At 38.8% G+C, this 18760-nt stretch overlaps 1 protein-coding gene across 1 annotated transcript in view; it reads right to left on the bottom strand.

Annotated features, from left to right (window-relative positions):
• Positions 1-18760, bottom strand: part of LOC121319753 (TBC1 domain family member 22B-like) — a 201882-nt gene that overhangs the window by 99541 nt on the left and 83581 nt on the right. The window contains exon 9 of the mRNA XM_041257529.1: positions 9370-9476. Coding sequence (XP_041113463.1) covers positions 9370-9476 — 107 coding nt within the window. The remainder of the gene's footprint in view (positions 1-9369; positions 9477-18760) is intronic.

Below are 18760 nucleotides of genomic sequence, written 5' to 3' on the forward strand. Positions count from 1 at the left end.
ATCTCGCACGATGAAGATATGTTTATACAATTTTCATTTGTACCAACATATCAAGCACATTTTATTAAAAAAACACAGTGCTGTTTTATATATATATATATATATATATATATATATATATATATATATATATATATATATATATATATATATAAAATGTATTTATTTCTATTACCCTCCCCTGACTGATCTAGCCTACATTACTATTTTCCTAAAACTTTTCTCTGACAAATCATTACAGGTTCAAGTTAAATCTAGGTTTTAAAATGTTTAAAGAAAATGAGAAAAATACTTTGTTAATAGCAAATAGTGCCCTCTCGATGAAGGGTTAGCAGACCTTAATTTTGGATAGTGCCCTCGTCTTCGACCTGGGGAGCATAACTCCTGTTGCTGTCTGCTACCATCATCGACAGGCACTATTGGTTAAATATACATTTTATCACAATCTAGAATGTAAGTGTGACATACCTACATAAGGAAGGACAGGCAGATACAATCTGTGGACAAAAAAATTGAAACACCAATGTAAAGTCACTTAATAGGGCATTGGGCCACCATGTGCTTATATGCGCCGTGGCATAGTGTCTACCAGCCTCTAGAATTCTGCAGGAGGGATTTGGCACCATTCTTCCACGAGAAAGTCAATCAACTCATGCCCTGTTGATGGAGGTGGAAAATGCTGTCTCAGGCGTCGTTACAGAATATCACATAAATGCTCAATTGGCTCAGATCTGGTGACGGAGAGGCCATGGTGACATATGGATAACATCAGTGTCATGCTCATCAAACCATTGGGTGAACACACATGCCACTTCCCATCATGCTGTGGATGGGGGCATTGTCATCCTGGAAGACACCCCCCCCCCCCCCAGCAGGAAATAAATGCTGCAACATGGGGTGAAGATGATCACTCAATACCATGAAGTAGTGATTAGCATTAATCTTGCCTTCTAAGGGAATGAGTGCACCAAAACCATGCCAAGAAAATGTGCCCCTCAACATTACGGAACCACCAGAACCCTTCACTGTTGGAACCAAGTGCATAGCGCTGTAGAGTTCTTTAGGTTGACACCACACATGCACTCATCCATTTGTAAAGAACATGGTGAAGGATGATTCATCTGACCATATCACATTTCTCCACTGCTCGGTAGTCCATTGCCTGTGCTCTTTGCACCACTGGACTCGCAAATGGGTATTGCCAGGTGTGATGAGCAATTTGTGCACTGCAACCTGGCTATGGTATCCTGCTCTGTGGAATTCTCGGCGGACCGTTTTTGATGAAATAGGCTGCTCACTCCCCAGGTTGAAATTTGCAGTCAGTTGATCTGCAGTTGCTCGCCTGTTTTGTCTTGCACTTCAAATTAATGCACAGATATCACAATCCTGGAGTATGCCCTTCCGCCCTGTTGCCCTTTGCTGATGATGTCTTTCCCTTGGAGTTCCATGCCAACATCACCTTAGACACCGTTGCTCATGAGACATCAGCAATTTGAGCTGTCTTGGTCACTGAAGCTCCTGCCAAACTTTCAAGGTTACTGAGGTCTCCTCTTGCAGGCATGCTAGCCATAATTCTAGGTGACCAGGAATGTCCAGCATTTTTATACATGACCCTAAGCATGCTGGGATGTTATTTGCTTAATTAACACATGAGCCACACCTGTGTGGAAGCCCTTGCTTTCAATATACTAGGTGTCCCTCATTTACCCTGCTGTTTCCGTTTTTTTGTCCACTCCCTGTACTTCTTTAATTTTCCAGATTAATCAATTATGAAAAAAGTGTGTCCCTTCCAAGTTTCTGCATGCATGATTGGAACCAGCTGTAGATAAATATCTGAAGATAAATGCAAAAATACGCCTCCACTATACCAACTCCAGGGGTCATGCCACCACAAAGGATAATCCGATTTCCATCATCCACTCTGACATTGTAGCCAGTAGCAATAAAGCAAAAACTAGGCAGTTATCTTTTAATAGACTTAAAAAATCCTAATCTCTGTTCACTACTTCACATGCTTATCACCTACCACAGAAGGTCACAGTAGTGCCCATGTTGGTAAGAACCACATTTTGCTAGTTAAGTGCAGAAAAGAAATGTATCACTTATATACTTTTCTTAAAAGAAATCTGAAGGCCATAGTGAAAGGTCTACAAGATACCCAACACCACCTCCCACCTTCTCTCTCAAGTATTTTGTTGGTTTATCTTTCTGTAATAACCTATTTTCAAAGCACTTAGTTGTTTTTTGTACTTTAAACAACCTGATAGCTTGCACTCCTATGGGGAAGGCTAAAATGGGAAAACCTGAAAGACAGGCATCTTATGCAGCCAGCACATTTAGAAGATCAGTGAGCTGAAACAGAAAAATACACCTGTCAATAACAGCAAAAATACCAGCAGTCAGGCAGAAAAACCTGTTCTTCCCATCATGCCATGACAGTGAAAGGTTTCCTCAAAGGAATCTCTGATTAAAAATAATTGGCAGGAGCAAGCTAACAGAGATAGCCTAATAAACAGAGAATATTGGATAACATGCCTAGTATCAGGCTCATGCCACTTTCTATTTCCTGAGAATTTCACAGAAATGATTTAGTCCATCTACGCTTTTTATAAATATTGTTGTAGATCATTCTAAAGGATGTCAAAATATTTTCTACATAACCATTTCCTTGTTTTACAGATCATGTGGATTGTTTTAAGTGTGGATTGTGTGCCTCTAGGGTGGGTACAGAGTATAGTGCCAGTTTATGCACATTATGTTAAAATGGATAGATTTAATTCTGACGTTCTTTTAATAGCAATACCAAATACCATACATCGAAGAAAGGCTGTAGGGGTAACATTTAGACTATTCCCCTTGTCACTTTAGACAACTGAAGCACTGCATATATACTTTTGAAAACAAATATTGATCAAGTTTGTTGATGGTTGAAAAAGCATTTTATTTTTTGTATTTTTTATTTTTTTACAAATATGACTTGACAAAGTATAAGGTGTTTTAAACCACCGACTGTGATTAAAATGAGGTATCTATTTTAATAATCTTAACAGCAGTATATGTAAACACCAACAGACTTTAACTCTATGTTAATTCTGCTGGTGTTTAATAAAACACTAAATACAAATTTTAAAAAAAAGGTCTGCAATACTTTTAGTGGTAGCTTTATTAAGACCTGCCAAAGTTTAGATCATTAAAAAGGACCCCATGAAATGTACTGTATTCAGTCATGCTGTACTAACGATTAAGATTCCCATCCTTAACCATGAAGTGGGAATAACCACATATGTAGGTCTATATGATGTATCACTATGTCAGAGGTCCTATTAGTATTCTTTGAAAGATGTGTAGGAAATAGACCAAGCAAACGAACACAGTTGACTGCTTCATACACACTGGAATAGTCTTCCAGGTATAACCTGCCATTGACATACACAGTATTCAAGGACAGTGTCAACCCATGTCACAGAACTTCAAATCACCTGGGATTCAGCACTAATAAAAGTATAGAAGACAAAGCTCACTCAATTCAAACAATATAACAGATGGCTGAATACCACTTCTGCTAGCGAATTGCTTTAAAATGCACAGTGCAATGAGTCTTTACAGTTTAACCTTGACATTTACGTCAATAAATCATTGAAAATCAAAGAAAGGACCTGTTTTGCCAAATCAAATTAATGAATTACTTTTGTGTTATTCAATTAAATTTAATTTCTGCAAAAATACAAGTAAACCTATATAAAATCTTCATTGAGATCAAAGATAAATTATGAAATATATCTGCAGTTTTAAGGTAGTGATAAAGAAAACAACTTTATGGGTGAATAGAATCATTTTAATAATTGCTACTTGTATTCTCCATTAAAGAATAACGACTTTTTTTTTTCTCTCCATGCTAGCACTATATGAACAATATGCAGTTTCTTTGTCTGGCTGTTTCACAGAGGGAAATGTGTTTCTATTATCATGACCTTGGACACAAGCTAATTATGTTTAGGACACAAGGGAAAGAGCATTTCCCCCCTAATGATTTATAAACAATTTTAACAGCACTGAACTCTATTATGACCTTAATTAGTTTGTGATCCTTCAGCAAACCACCCAGCCTCTGGAGCCTCTAACTGCATAATGTAAAAGGATGCAGGAGCAGTACTGTTAATCTTTCTGAGGCATTTTTAAACTCTACTTTCACATACACAAGTAGCCTAGCAGTGCTGCATGCAGATACCCAGTCCTCTATTTCTCAACTGAAAACGTATATGGGATACTGTTCCTGTTAATTTGGAATCCATGGGAGAATCCTCTAATGTCATTCCCTCAAGCATCACATTTACAGGGCAATTATGAATCCTGCAGGGGTTTCGATGAATATGATGCACAAGACTTATCAGACATTTACCCTGAAGTAAGTCAAAAACAGTTATTGGAAAGTAATCAAAGGCAACATTGATATTAAAAATGCCCACTATTTACATGGAAAGCAACAGTGGAAAAGTTTGCTTCTCCTATGAATATACGTCATCTCGTCTGCATGTACTTGCAGCAATACGTGTGTGTCCAATGACCAGTACAATTATTTTACTGCAGTATTAGGGCCCTCCGACTCAACATGAGCTGCCCTTGTTTTTATGGGGTTTTTTTTGTTTTGTTTTGTTTTTTTTAAGTATTGTGCCATTCAGGTTTCAGATTTTTCACTATTTATCACCCTCAGAACTGTGACCCCAATGGAAATAGCCCAGCGACACCAAGTGAGGTCCAAACTCATAGGCTATATGTCTGGGGAGATTGTATTAAATTAACTAGGTATCAAGAACGAATGCCAATGCCTTGCTCAAAAGATGCTCTTCCGTCAAGTGGAGGTTCCCAACCACCTGAAGAGGCACTGTACAAATTTGGTCTTGGAGAAACTGGAAAAGAGCAAACTTCTTAACAGCTGGTAACAACACAGCAAGGAACAGGGTTGAGAAGGCTGTTGGCCTTAGAGGTTGCCAGCTAGCTCTGAAGTCACATCGCCTAGCTCAAACAGCTGTCGGCCCATTGCAGCCATGGTGACCCACTGAATCTCAGTGTAAGAACAGGCAGTATATAGTTTTAGATCCCCCTTTGCACTTGCCAGCTGAAGTAAAGTTTTAGCTGCACTCAGCTGTAAAGATATTTCCAATTAGTTCATCTGTTAAACTTCAAACCTTTACTGCCACAGTGAATAATGGACCACACAGCACAAGGAAAAATACACACACCCACAAACTATATTATGTTTTTGTCGCAATGGTGGGTACAGTTTAAATTTGGGTGGGTATATTTTCAGTTTTAATTTAACCTAACAAGAATCACTCCATGCAAAGAAAAGTGACCCCTATTTATAAAGCAGCAACTTTTTACAAAAGTAACAGGAAAGGTTGCTAGTAAGAAATAACTTGAATAATGGTTTATTAAAGTCAACCAATTGTATCTTACCACAATAGTTTGGTGACAAGGTTTATTTTACTTTCACATAAACTTGATCAATGCATTCTGGAGTTAGCAACATCAACAATTACTGAAACAATGTAATAACCTTGCACAACAAACAAAACCTGTTCTGAGTGAACGCCCAGACGAATCATAGACTAGGCCTTTAGATCACACCTCACAATACAAAGCAATGCATGACAATGCAAAACTGTAAGATGAAAGCAATGCAACTGAGTACATATGCTAGAAAATTAAGCTGAAGTAACCATTAAAAGTAATGACTGAAGATCACACTGGCAAGTTAAGTCTATGTAACCTTTAAAACAGATTACATTTGTCAAGCATGAACAGTGTATTAAATAAGCAGAAAGGACTCCCTACCAAGATGAGACAGACTGGGAAAGAGAGAAGCCTATGCTTTTACTGTATGCACCTCACCACTCTCACAGCAGGTCTAACAAAGACTTTGAAGAAACAATCTGTAGGAAGAAAATAAAAGAACACAATTACATTGTATTCTATTTAAGGCTCTCAATTAACAAGATGTTGTGTTGCTCTAATAGTTGAAACATCAAGTTCCATCTTTATTTAGGTTTTCAATACCATCAATTTAGTTTAACTGTCCATCAATGTACAGTACCTCTTCCGAAGACAATCTGTCAGAATAAAGTCAATGATCTTATGAGTCAGACTGTGCCTTAGTTTTCTTTACTTTAAAGGACATTCAAAACCTAAAAAAGAACTAGACAGCAATGCTTTGTGTTCTAAAAGAGCTATGTCTAGTGATGCACGTACTAATAAGCTAGAATTACTCTTGGTTACATCAGACCTGGTAATCCATTACTGTAAAACAGATCCATTTGTTTTTCTTATGATTAATTTAGAGAAAAGCTACACCTGCAACTTTGTGAGTTAATGCACCCCCCCCCCAAAACACCTGTATTTTACAAAACAAGGAGATACACAAATAAACGGTTCTGCCAACCCATTGAAAAACACAGTAAGCAAAGAGATCCATCGTCTGTTCAGCACTAAAAAACCTAGGCTGGCAGGGAAACACATTCCCGAATGACCTCTATAGATAGAATCTATATATTTCAATTATACCATTACAAATCAAGTGTCACTAGGCTTTGAACTACTGGAATGAACTCTGAACTAATCTTGCCTGACATTAATACATATTGTTGATATATCTGTGGTGACATTGTGCTTAGCATTTTACTGCCTATCCCTAGTTAATTCAAATATTTGTCAAAGGAAAGGAATGAAAGGGACACACTGTCAACACAAGGGCCTAAATGATCCTCAAGAGTGAAGACAATATTTGATGGAGCAAAAACTTACAGTTGATTAAGTACAGGATAAACAATTGTTGAATCAAGTGTTGAATCTGTGGATTATTTTCTTACCGATTAAACACTTTATGTTGTTTATGCCTGTCACAAAGACAGTTGCAGTGGGTTACATCAGACCAGAACCAGGAACCAACACAGAATAAACAGAGGTGGAGTTTAGTGAAGCTGAGCGCTTGGTTGCGCTCTGCATTTAATAAATGAACAAACAGAAAATAAAAGGTCGAAAGACAAACAAAACTCAGGACACGGAACTTTAGCCAAAACAAAGAGACAAACATGAACTACAAAGACAAACACAGTGAGCTCGTATTATGATTTGCTAATACTTTACTGTTACCTCCGTCTCCAATCCCGTTCTACACTCACCAAACACACAACCCCAAGTGAGTGAAAACATGCTGCTTTTATGCAGCTGTACCGAGATTTGATTGCTCATTCAATTGGAGTCTTGGTAAAACTGCACGTGAATTAATAAAAGTGCAATTCCCCGTGCTCACATATTACATTTTATACACTTGTGCGCATAACCCGTGTACCAATGACTATACACCAACATTATAACACAACATGTAACATACAAAAGAGAAATACACACAGCGGCGGGTCAACATTGCCACATACACCCCCCCCCCCCCAAGAATAGGGACTTTAAAGGGCTCATGGGCGGCAATGTTGCCTGTAGCCAGGCTGCTACTGGCCATGCTGTCAGCAGATGTGCTGACAGTGGGGCGAGTCTCTCCTCCCGCTGTACCACTGACAGCTCCCAGACTGACTCCTTCAGCCGGGGAAATTCCAGCAGCGGAAAAACTGCTGGGGTTGGTGGTCTCCAGACCTTCCCCCCTTCACAGCCAGCAGCTCCCTCTGGTGGGGCTCTGGCCACACTGACCCCTACAGCCAAGCAGAGCTGATGGCGACCCTTGGCGAAGCAATTCCGGCAGCCCCAGGCAGTGGGGAACAGCAGGCAGCCCCAGGCGATGCGGAGCAGCAGGCAGCCCCAGGCGATGCGGAGCAGCAGGCAACCTTGGGCGAAGCGAGGCGGACATCCTTGGGCGAAGTGAGGCGGGCATCCCCGACGTGAAGGCACCCTTGGGCAGTTTTGTCCAGGCATCCCCGAGCGATGACATGAAGGCATCCTTGGGCTGTGTCATGCAGGCATCCCCGAGCGATGACGGTTTCCACCTCCGCCAGCAGGCATTCTTCCTCCGCTGGCGGAGGTGGAAACAGCAGTCCCTCGTGCTTTGGTTTCCCGCTGTCCCCCATCTGGGGGCTGGATGCTCACGGTCCCCCCATCTGGGCGCTGGATGCACAGGCTCCTCCCACTCAGGCATTACTTCCACCTCTGCATATTGCATGGGGCAGATGGCCAATGTGTGCCCATATGCCCTACAGCCAGGGCACAACTCCGCCACGAGGTTCTTTAAAAAAAACTCCCAACTATCATCCCCGACCTCCTCCTGCTGTTGCTGTGGTTTCTGCTGCAGCTTTTCTCTGCCACTCCTCCTCCTCACCTTCTTCTCCTGGGCTGGTTCCTCCTCCTCCTCCTCCTCCTCTTTGGAAGGGGCAGACAGCCACCACGTGCCCACACACCCCACAGGCAAGGCATCAGCCTTGGTCCTCCAGACCACTGAGGAGCTCCTCCAGCTCAGTGCAGCTGTCTCTCCAGCCTTCCATTTTTTAATTTTATGTATTTATTTATTTTTTTTAAAAAAACACTCACAAAAAAAAAAAAAACAGAAGTCCTTTTTTTTTCCCCAAAAAAAGTTGTGGTTCCTGCTCTGGTCTGTGTCTAGGAGGCGCTGGTAATTCCACGATGACACCACGTGTCACAAAGACGGCTGCAATGGGTGATGTCAGACCAGAACCAGGAACCAACACAGAATAACCTGAGGTGCTGACTTCCTCAGTTATCCTGACAGGAACATTTCGTGGTACCTTTGTAAGCACTGCTTCTTAAACAACTGGTATTGCATCTATTTCATATACAGACACAAATGCATTTCTTCAGTCCCCTAATTATATCTGAATGCTAAAATGTTAACACTGAGTAAACTTTACTTTTAAAAATAACAAGCATGTGTTTAAAAACTCTTAAGAAATTGACATGCACATCAAAAGAGAGTTCCCAGGGTTCTTTGATCAAAACATTTTAAATATAATCGTGCACTGCTTTACCTCGGCTAGTCACCAACCTTGCAATATTATCTACAGATCTCTGGGGTATTATACATCATGGATACCAAAAACACCTATTTTGCTTTTATAGCCTTCAATCAATTAAATATAGGGAGAACAACTGTGTACAACTTGTACCAGTCTATAGTGAGTACTTACAACTGAGCCTCATGGGTAAAGAACCCATGTTTCATTTTGAAGAAAGTGAGTATATTTATCAAGCTTTTTTTTTCCAGGATACCAAGCGATAGTAGATTTCTGCTAAGGGACTAGATAACTCTCTATTTCTGCACATGCATTATTGTCTTGATGTCCCAGAGGTAGTTCAAAGCCATGCAATTAATCAGTTATCCCCAATGGTTGAAGACAAGAGGAATCAATTTACCTGAATGCCATCAAGCAACTTGCTCATGCACCAGAAACTGTCAGCTTCAATGTTCCGCAGCACTTCTTCAGGCAGACTGGAAACATCAAAATTTTCCACCTCTTCCTCTGTGTGAAAGAAACCACAAAAAAAGGAGACAAATCAACGAACTGTGTAAAATAGCAGAACCAGGGTTAACAGAGTAATTGACTAAATAAAAAAAAAAGTTTTCATCACTAACTTTACAGAAAGACTACCAAAGGCTAAATAATTTAATAATAAAAAAATGACCAGATATTGATAAAGGTATATATTAGGCCAGTGCAGAATGCTAACAAACGTGTATACCGTAAGACTTCAATTAAACGTCCGCAGCGTTTCTTTATAGTATTTGCCAGCAGACCTGGCACATATTGTACATCGGCGATTACTTGAGACCGGCATTTAAATTCGATCTCTAGCTTCCCATGTTTCATGCAGTCATTAAGAAGCCACTAATACACAACCTTGTAGCAACATCTTAACTTAATTTAAACATTCCAACAACTTTGTTAAAGGTTGTGTGTCAGTGGGAACCAATATCATTGTACTGTGCACCCTCAATTAGAAAACAAAAGTATTATTACAGTTTTTTTTATATGCACTGGTTAACAAGGATATGGTATGCAAAACGTTGGAAAATGAACAGCAGAAGTACAAATTTGTATTTAAAAATGGAACTAGATCTACCATTGTTAACAACAACAACAGTTAAATCCACTAAAAGGCAGCCCAGTAGATATCAGAACACTGGCATGTAGGCTGTGCTTACAGCTCAATAATAATAATAATAATACAAACTTCTAAAATGTTTTTTTTTTTTTTTTTAAATGAACGATAAGAGCAAGAAGTATCATTACCAAAAAATAATGTATTGTTTAGTCTCAAACTTGTACATTATTAATACAACAAAACATGTTAAAATACACCAACAGGTTTGTATCTGGCCTACTTTCAACATGTTTAAAATTATCAAAACTTTTAATAACATAGTAACTGCATTATTTTACATTATTATTATTTATTAATCCTGAGTCACTTTCATAGCTGTCACTTAAAAGCAGTTAATTACGCTCAAGCTCCTCCTCATCTTCAATGGCAATGACAGAGACCAGGCGTTTATTTACAATATTTGCCAGCAGACCTGGCATGTATTGGAGTGATTACTTGAGACCCCGTAATTATTTGAAGTTTAAGGTAAATAAAGTCCTGTTGCAGATTGGACTATTTGTCTGCAGTTTTAGTGCACCACTATATGCACAGTCTTTTACTACAACAGCCCCCCGCTGCAATGCTGAGAGAGTTAAAATCAACATCAAATGTTCCTGGGTTAGTAAGCCTCCCGAAGGAACAGCATGACTTAACACAACACAGCTCCCTCATCTTTTGAATATGCCTGGCTCATATCCAGGCTATCAAACCACCACAGAAGTATGCCATTTTTCTGTAAAAATTTCTATATACAGCATGCTATACGCCCTTCATTATAGCAAACCTGGCCCCTGCCCCCACCCCCCCAAAAAAAAGATAACATATATACACACTATCAACATCCTGGTCGTTCTGTACGCACAACATCCCACCACCGCATTGAAGTCAACTCTCTTGTTATAATAAAAAGCTTGTGCTGTGTGACTATGGCTCCAAAACAAAAAAACAAATTATGTTGCAAAAAAAAAAAAAAAAGAGTAAAGCATGCACATCTCTGTCGTGTTTTTTTAATTCAGTTTTTTGGCTTGTTCAGCAAGTTGATTTGGAATAAAAGCTCAGTTTGGGATTCTTGCATGTTGGATTAAGATTTAATGCACCTCGAAACGATTCACGTCAGACTGACTTTGAATAAATGTTCAGCTTCAATTTGAGACTTTTATACTGCGTTTTAATTCTTCAACGAATTCTACTTTTATTCATAATCTCATCTCATTAACTTACTTGTTCATTGATTGTCCTTTCGCTATAACGAACCCCTAGATATAACGAACAAAAGGCTTGGACCCCAACAAGTTCATTATAGCAAGAGTGTACTGTATCTGAATGATGTTGCGGCTGGTTCCTTTGTGATAATTTGAATGGAGGCCTATAGTATAGGTTCAAAATCACCTATAGTATAGGTTCAAGACCAATTTAAGAACATTTTTAATTTAATTCTTTGAATTAAATATTTATAAAAAATAAAACTTGATTATACTTGCAGGTTTCATCACAAAATATGAAATAAGAAAGCCGTATTTTTTTTTTTCTTTTCTTTTATTTTTCATGGTCTCCTTGGCAACAAGTTGAAACCCTGCAAACAAAGCTTTATTTCTGAAGCTTTCAGTGGTACTGTAAAAGGTATTTAGGGAGTCTAACTAGAAAGCCCAGCTCAGAATTTATGAAGGAGACAGATGCCTGGATTGCTAATTATCATTAGGCTGTTTCCTTCTTCATCTTTTTTTTCCTGCATGATTACCATTTAAAACTCCTTTAAAAGAGAATACAAAATATCGCATGGCCATAACAAAAGATTACCAAGTTAAATAGGTTTAACACTTGTAATTTTGTGTAAACTGATTGACATGTTCCATCTCACTGTGTTTTTCTTTGTTTTGTTTTTTAATGATAATAATTACATATGGTAGTTTAGTTGATTCTGTATCTTGTTTTTAAAGAAACAATATCAAAGGAAGAGGAATAGACTTCAATGCATCAAGCTTGTTGACACACAGTACAAAGTTGTGCAAATCCTTTGTAGTTAGATGCTGTAGTCTTTCTATTAAATTGAAATCATAGACAGGTTAGTGTCAGTTAAATTCAGTGTGGCTAGATCTGATGTGTTGAGGTTTATAAAGTGCAAGCCTTTATGACAATGGGTTTTTGCAGCATACTGTATACCAGGTATGTGTTTTGTAAGATATACGACTTAAATTCCTGTAAGTTAATTCCACTGCCATACAGCTAGTACACATTATTCCAATAAAAATGAAACACCTTTTTTTTTTATATAAATGAAACAAACATATTTAATATTTACAGGTTCCCTCAATAAACTAAGCCCCACAAGCTAATGAAATAAAATTTTAATGAATGCTGAAACATTAACTAATAACATTCCAATTAAGTACCAGGACACTGGTAATGAAAGGAAAATATGCATGGTAACTTGCAAACATGACAGACCTGTCAGCTGGGTATAATAAAAAGAAAGGTTGTTGGTCACAGCAGGCACAGCGTGTCTGTGTTAATATCTGTAAAAAAAAACACTGCTCAAATCCCAATTATAATGTCTCACTGCACCGTGCCTCATTTCCCCAGTTTCCCACGGATAATAACATCAAACTATCCTTGGAATCATAAAAGAAAACAAAAATGTTGCCTGAAAAAAGTGCTGTGAAGGAGAGAAGGCAACACACTGATATAAGACACTCTCACTGTAGTCAATGCTATTAGCTGTTGTTTACTCCATCCCAGGCTATTAACTCAACGCTACACAACTCCTCTCTGGGTGAAATCAGCAAGTCCTCTGGGGATCTCTAACTAGATGCAGACACCACAGGCAGCAGCAGAATAAAAAAAAAGGAAAGGTATTAATTAGCAGTCCAAGATAGCTGTGTGACAAATGTCATACATATATTCCCGAAGTCGGCAGATTTAATTTCATGCATAGAAAAAAAAAAATGTGACAAGAAGTACTATTTATTTCTTCACTTGACAGATACCATGTGATATACGGCTCATTAAGAAAAGTTGAAAAGTTCATCCCCACAAAAGTATGCACATGCACTTCTGATCCATTTGTACAGCATTATTGTGAGACCTATATACATACAGGTATTGAAGACATTTTTACCATAGGGTTGTAGTCAGTCAATACAGCTACACTTTATTTCCCTAATCTTTGGTAACATTCCTAAAATTAAATTGTATATGTATCTTCCACAACAGGTTTATATTTGTTATCATGTTTTCAGAATTTAAAAAAGAAGTACAAAATGTATGACACAGAAAAATCACTGTTATACCTGTGTCCTGAGTAGGCCTATTTCCTATTTCATAGCTTGGGCAAATGGGCAAAAAAAATAGATTAAAAAAAATATTAGACTACGCATTGTCTGAAACGCTGTCCAACAGAAGGTAATAGCTTACCTCCCAAAAGATCTTGACATTCTGTTTCTTTCTGATACAACACTCATAGCATTTATTACACAGATATGGATTGTCAGGCTTTCTTAAATAAGTATCTGAAATAGTAAATCAGAAAACAAAATTTCATAGAATGAATTTTACCAGGATCTTCCATCTATGAAGTTTGCTGCAATGACAATCGTGTTCAGCTGTATGTCTAAATACATTACGTCTGAGTTACTTGGTGTTCAGCGCATTGCAATAACAGTAATAAAGAACTTCAAAACAATTGCTGAACACAAGCAATTAAATCCACTGAACAATACATCTCAGACACAAAAAACTAAATACGCCTGTATTACTGGAAAAATATTGCTAGTACTATAGAACTTCCAAAAGTACTATACGATTTAAAAATTAATAAGGTGCTACAACTCAGGTTGCTTAAGGGTAAAATATTGAGGTTCTCGAACACAGCGGCTCTCAACCGATGGGGTGCGCTTCCCTCGGGGGAGGGGGGCATGTTAAACTTTCTAAAATGCGTCCGCAGTGTACAGACTGCATTATCCTATGCATTTCTATCCTATGCATTATTCTCCCAAATATTATACATGTAAGAAAAATAAGAGCAATTCCATGTGTTCACAAGTAAACTTCTAGTGTTTTAGCAAAATAAATGTACTTCAACCCACTTAAAATGAAAAATAAAGTCTGGAAAACAGAAATACCAAAGACCAAACAATAAGCGTGTGGAAATGTTATACAAATGAGGTAAGAAAATGTTTTTAAACTTCCAGATTTAGCAGGCTTCTATTTTGCACAGATGCCTGCTGGAACGTTGAAGTGCTCAACTGTAAATTAAATTTTAAATCAATTTGCGCATAAATACCAGCTTTTTAACCCTTAACATTCTACAACTAATCTGATAACATAAAAAGCTACTTAAACATATTATGACGCTGGTCTAGAGACAAGTGAAATCATGTCTGTGACTGGACAGCAAATCAACAGGAAAGACAAGATTTTTCCACAATTCTGTCATCAGCTGGACCCAAACAACACCCTCCCTCAAAACCAGCCAGTCAAACTGCCAACCCTGTTTCAGTTCTTTACGCACTAGCCAATCCACTCCCTGCCAGCTTGAATGATGCACCACCTCCAACAAGTTTCGAATCCGACTTAATACTACACTGACTAGTCAAAAATTGTACATGTCCACATAAATTATAAGAAGACCTCAATAAATACATGTTAGCCAAATGACAAGAACAACTTTTTCTCCACGTGTATGTCATTTTTCTATTCCAATTATGTTAGGGACTATTCCTCAACGGAAGGTTACCCGGCGAAATATCACAAGTTCAAGGTAAAAAGAAGTTTTAAAGGCTTTTTTTTGTTCTGTATTTTTTAAAGAGAAAATAAAGAAATACATCGTTTTTTTCTAATCGTGACAGAGCCCTCTTGATACGGGCTCTACCGTGTGGTAGTTGACCTTGACTTTCGTTACCTCCCTCGCCTATGGCTCGCGCCGCTTAACTCCAGTCGCACCAATGGGCTCTATTGCTTAAATATATACTGTGCATCAAAATAAACTTATCACTGTTATGACATTTACTTTTGGAAAAATATAGGGTATATAAAATGGACATTGACAAAATGTTTGGCATTTCTTTTTAATCTTAGCCCTTTGCGGTGCATTTATTCAGCACCTGTCTAAAGTGTCAGGTCCAATTTATTTTCACACACGCTGTTTAAGAATAATTTTATTCACAGTAAAACAGGTTTAAAGGGCATATCAACATAGATTAAAACACTCAGAAATGCCCCACTCCTTGTTCGCTGTATTTATCACATATCTCTTAATAGTAGTGCATACTGATAAATCAACTCCTGATCACTCGCTTTATTACCAAACTCCTCAATAATGCTATCCAAGTCATTATTTTACTACTATAACATCTAAAAAAGCTCTGCAAATGTCTGTGATATTCTTTGAGTGCTGGATGCGGAGGCAGCTATCTTGTTTGTTCATGTCTGTGTTATCTCTGTGGTGCAGAGGCTATGTGTATTGCTCAGATCCGCCCCCTTTTTTTTTCAGATTCTTTGGGCTCCTATCAGTCTCACTCAGCCATTGGAAGGTTTTCTCGGCTTTTTCTGGAGAAAAAACGACCTGTGCTCGATGTCTTTTTGATGATATGGGACCGGAAAGGGAAAATTGTAATATAGGACTGCAAAGGGTTGATGGTAGCCTGTAGATGTAAATAACTGGACCTTACACTAAAAGCTTAAAAAGACTTCATAACAGATTAATGGAGTAAAATATTATTTCTATGATCAACTGTTACACTGTAGTAACTTAATTATAAACACATCTTATAATGTCATTTAAAGTTAAACTGTTGAAAGAACATATTGAGAATTAATTATAAGACACTTGAACTTGACAAGGTTACGCACAAACTGTTAAAACACATTTGAGATAATGTTCATTTAATTTAATCCATTTAAAATTTTGTTCAGTATCTGTTTCTAAATAAACCAAAAAATCTGTTAGACATTACAATATCCATTCAATTAAAGAATATACATTTTTAATTTATATTAAGGTTTTACTGCAATAAAAACAGGAACTGTTAGATTGGAATATTAGACAATAAAGTGTAAACTGTATTCAATAATTTTAGTACACAAATCTACAGAAAAAATACCCTTGCCCTTATCTGCTTGCAAGCAGAGGGGTATTAGATATAGAAGGTTCTTTTTGGCAGTCAAAGCGAGATTTACTTGTCGTCCGCAGTTTTGAATTAAAGGCCTTTATATAATAAGAAACCCTGGAGGTTAAAGGGAGCATTTTATATAATAGAACGTTGTCTCCAGTATCAGTTCTCATCAAATAAGTACCAACTTTCTTTGGGGTGATATTTAAGAGCCAAAAAAGAATAAAGGCGGTGAATTTGGAAAAGTACTAATAGTGGAGTTTCACATTAATCAAAACAATAGTCTTGGCAAGAGAACAAGTTGTCTTAAACTTTTAGAAATAGAGATCAGGCTCAGAGGGAATATATTGTAGACCCAGGTTAATCACACAGAAAGATGATGTTATACATAAAACATCATCTGTTTTACTACACATTTCACAGGGTGTGAGCTGGGGGGTAGGGATAGGGCAGAAGAAGCAGAAAGGAGCGGTAAGTAGGACAGAGTGCCGGCTAGAAAGGACGGGACCTAGGATAGAAGAGCAGGCGAGGCCCACTCTAGTAGCAGACCAGCGAAGCTGGACGTGGAAGCTAGGATAGAAGGTGGTCACTGACTGAGGGCGGCGATGCCGACACAACCCAGGGGCAAAGGACCCAGCAACCAAAACCAGATAGAAGGATGGTCACCGACTGAGGACGGCGATGTCGATACGAGCCCAGGGGCGAAGGACCCAGCAACCGTAGACAAGATACAGAAAGTGGTCACTGACTGAGGGCGGCGATGCAGACACGACCCAGGGCCGAAGGACCTAGCAACCAAAAACACATATGAGGGTTATGACTCGGGGAACCGCCCCTCAGAAGACGATGGTCCTGGAAGACCGGGACACGAAAGGAGATAGAGAGGGAGAGGTACCCAGCGTCTGAGACTTCTGTAAAGGGGCACTCGTTAGACCCCCTATTGGCCGAGACGTCACGCTACCTGGGACCTGAGATAAGAACAAGGCATAGAGGTTAGTATGGGACTCGAGCATGAGTAGCCACGTCCCGAACTGAGACAGAGTATAGAACAGAGCCTTGAGTGAGGCAAGATAAGCAGGAGCTGCGAAACAACAGAGTGTGGCCGGGGATCCGCTCTGACTCACATGGTGAGAACCCTTGAAGGTCAAGGGAGGCTGAAGCCTGCCCTGAGGTCGGGAAAGTGAGATCACTTGCCCCCCAGAGACGACCGATGCGAAGGCATGTATGAGAAGGTAGAGGAGGGGAGGAGGAGGAAAAAGAAACGCTAGACAGCGAAGGTGCAAGTGATCAGGGCTTAAATAGAAAATAGGTACTAATTGACAGGAAATTGGAAGCCTCCTGCTGCACGCCCCCTGAACTACGCAGCTAACATATAAACGTGGTATAGTATTGTAGTGCATTACAGCAAGGATTCTGTGAACATCTGACATTAGAAAAAGGAGGAGTTGGAAAAAGAGAGCTATGAAATCATGTTCCAATATATTTTGGCAAGAAGTTATATCTAATCAGTTTTAAAAAGGAGTTGACCAGATCCTCAAAGATAAGAACTATCAAAGCCGAGTGATGATCATATTAAATTTGTGACTCATGATGCATTCAAGGGAGGAAAAATCATATATAAGCCCAAGGCAAGAACCCATTTGATACCATTGAACTTGCAAGCTGATGTAGTCCGTGCTCTGAGGGTCTCTTAAAAACAGATTGCTATTTGGGTGCATTCAGAAGTCTCTGCCTTTTGAATACCGTTCTTGTTTTTCATATATTCTACACTACACTTACATATACATTTTAGAAGGTAATAACTATTTTCAATCTATATCTCTTTTATATTGATTGGTTGGTTGATTGATACGATTTATGCTTTAGTCTAAGAAAGCGATATATTGGATACTCTAGAATTTAGCGGTGGGCATTTTTAGCTTTTCTAATAACTAGCCTAAGGGTGAAACATATGATAAATATATTTGTAATTCTGTATTGAAGTTTTAATGCTGTTATACCTGCAAAGGCAGTGGAGAAGCTCAGATTGCCTGTCAGCTGGGATTCAAAGTAATCTGTTAACCCTCTGCAGTCCATTTATTCAGCACCTATAAGGCGCGTCAGGTCCAATTTATTTTCACATGGGCTGTTTATTTTACACGCGCTGTGTGAAATCCACCACCCCCCCTAAAAGTAAAACAGGGTTAAACGGCACTGCAATGCAATGCAAAATGGCATCAGAACTGCATCTCCAGCCAAGCCCCAGCCCGTGTTCGCTGTATTTTCAGATGCATACTGATAAATCCTCTCCTCATTACTTGTTTAATCACCAAACTCCTAAATAATGCGATCCAAGTCATTAATTTATTACTATAACATCTAAAAAGCTCTGCAAATGTCCATGATATTCTTTAAGCGCTGGATGCAGAAGCAGCTACCTCCTTTGTTTATGTCCACTTATCTTTGTGGTGCAGCTGCTAGGGCTATTGCTCACACGCCCCCCTTTTTTCCGGTTTCATTCAGCTCCTATTGGTCTCGGTTTTTTCCGGAGAAAAAGCGACCAGAGACCTGTGCTT

The sequence above is a fragment of the Polyodon spathula genome, chromosome 8 (assembly GCF_017654505.1).
Source record: "Polyodon spathula isolate WHYD16114869_AA chromosome 8, ASM1765450v1, whole genome shotgun sequence".
NCBI classification, from domain to species: domain Eukaryota; kingdom Metazoa; phylum Chordata; class Actinopteri; order Acipenseriformes; family Polyodontidae; genus Polyodon; species Polyodon spathula.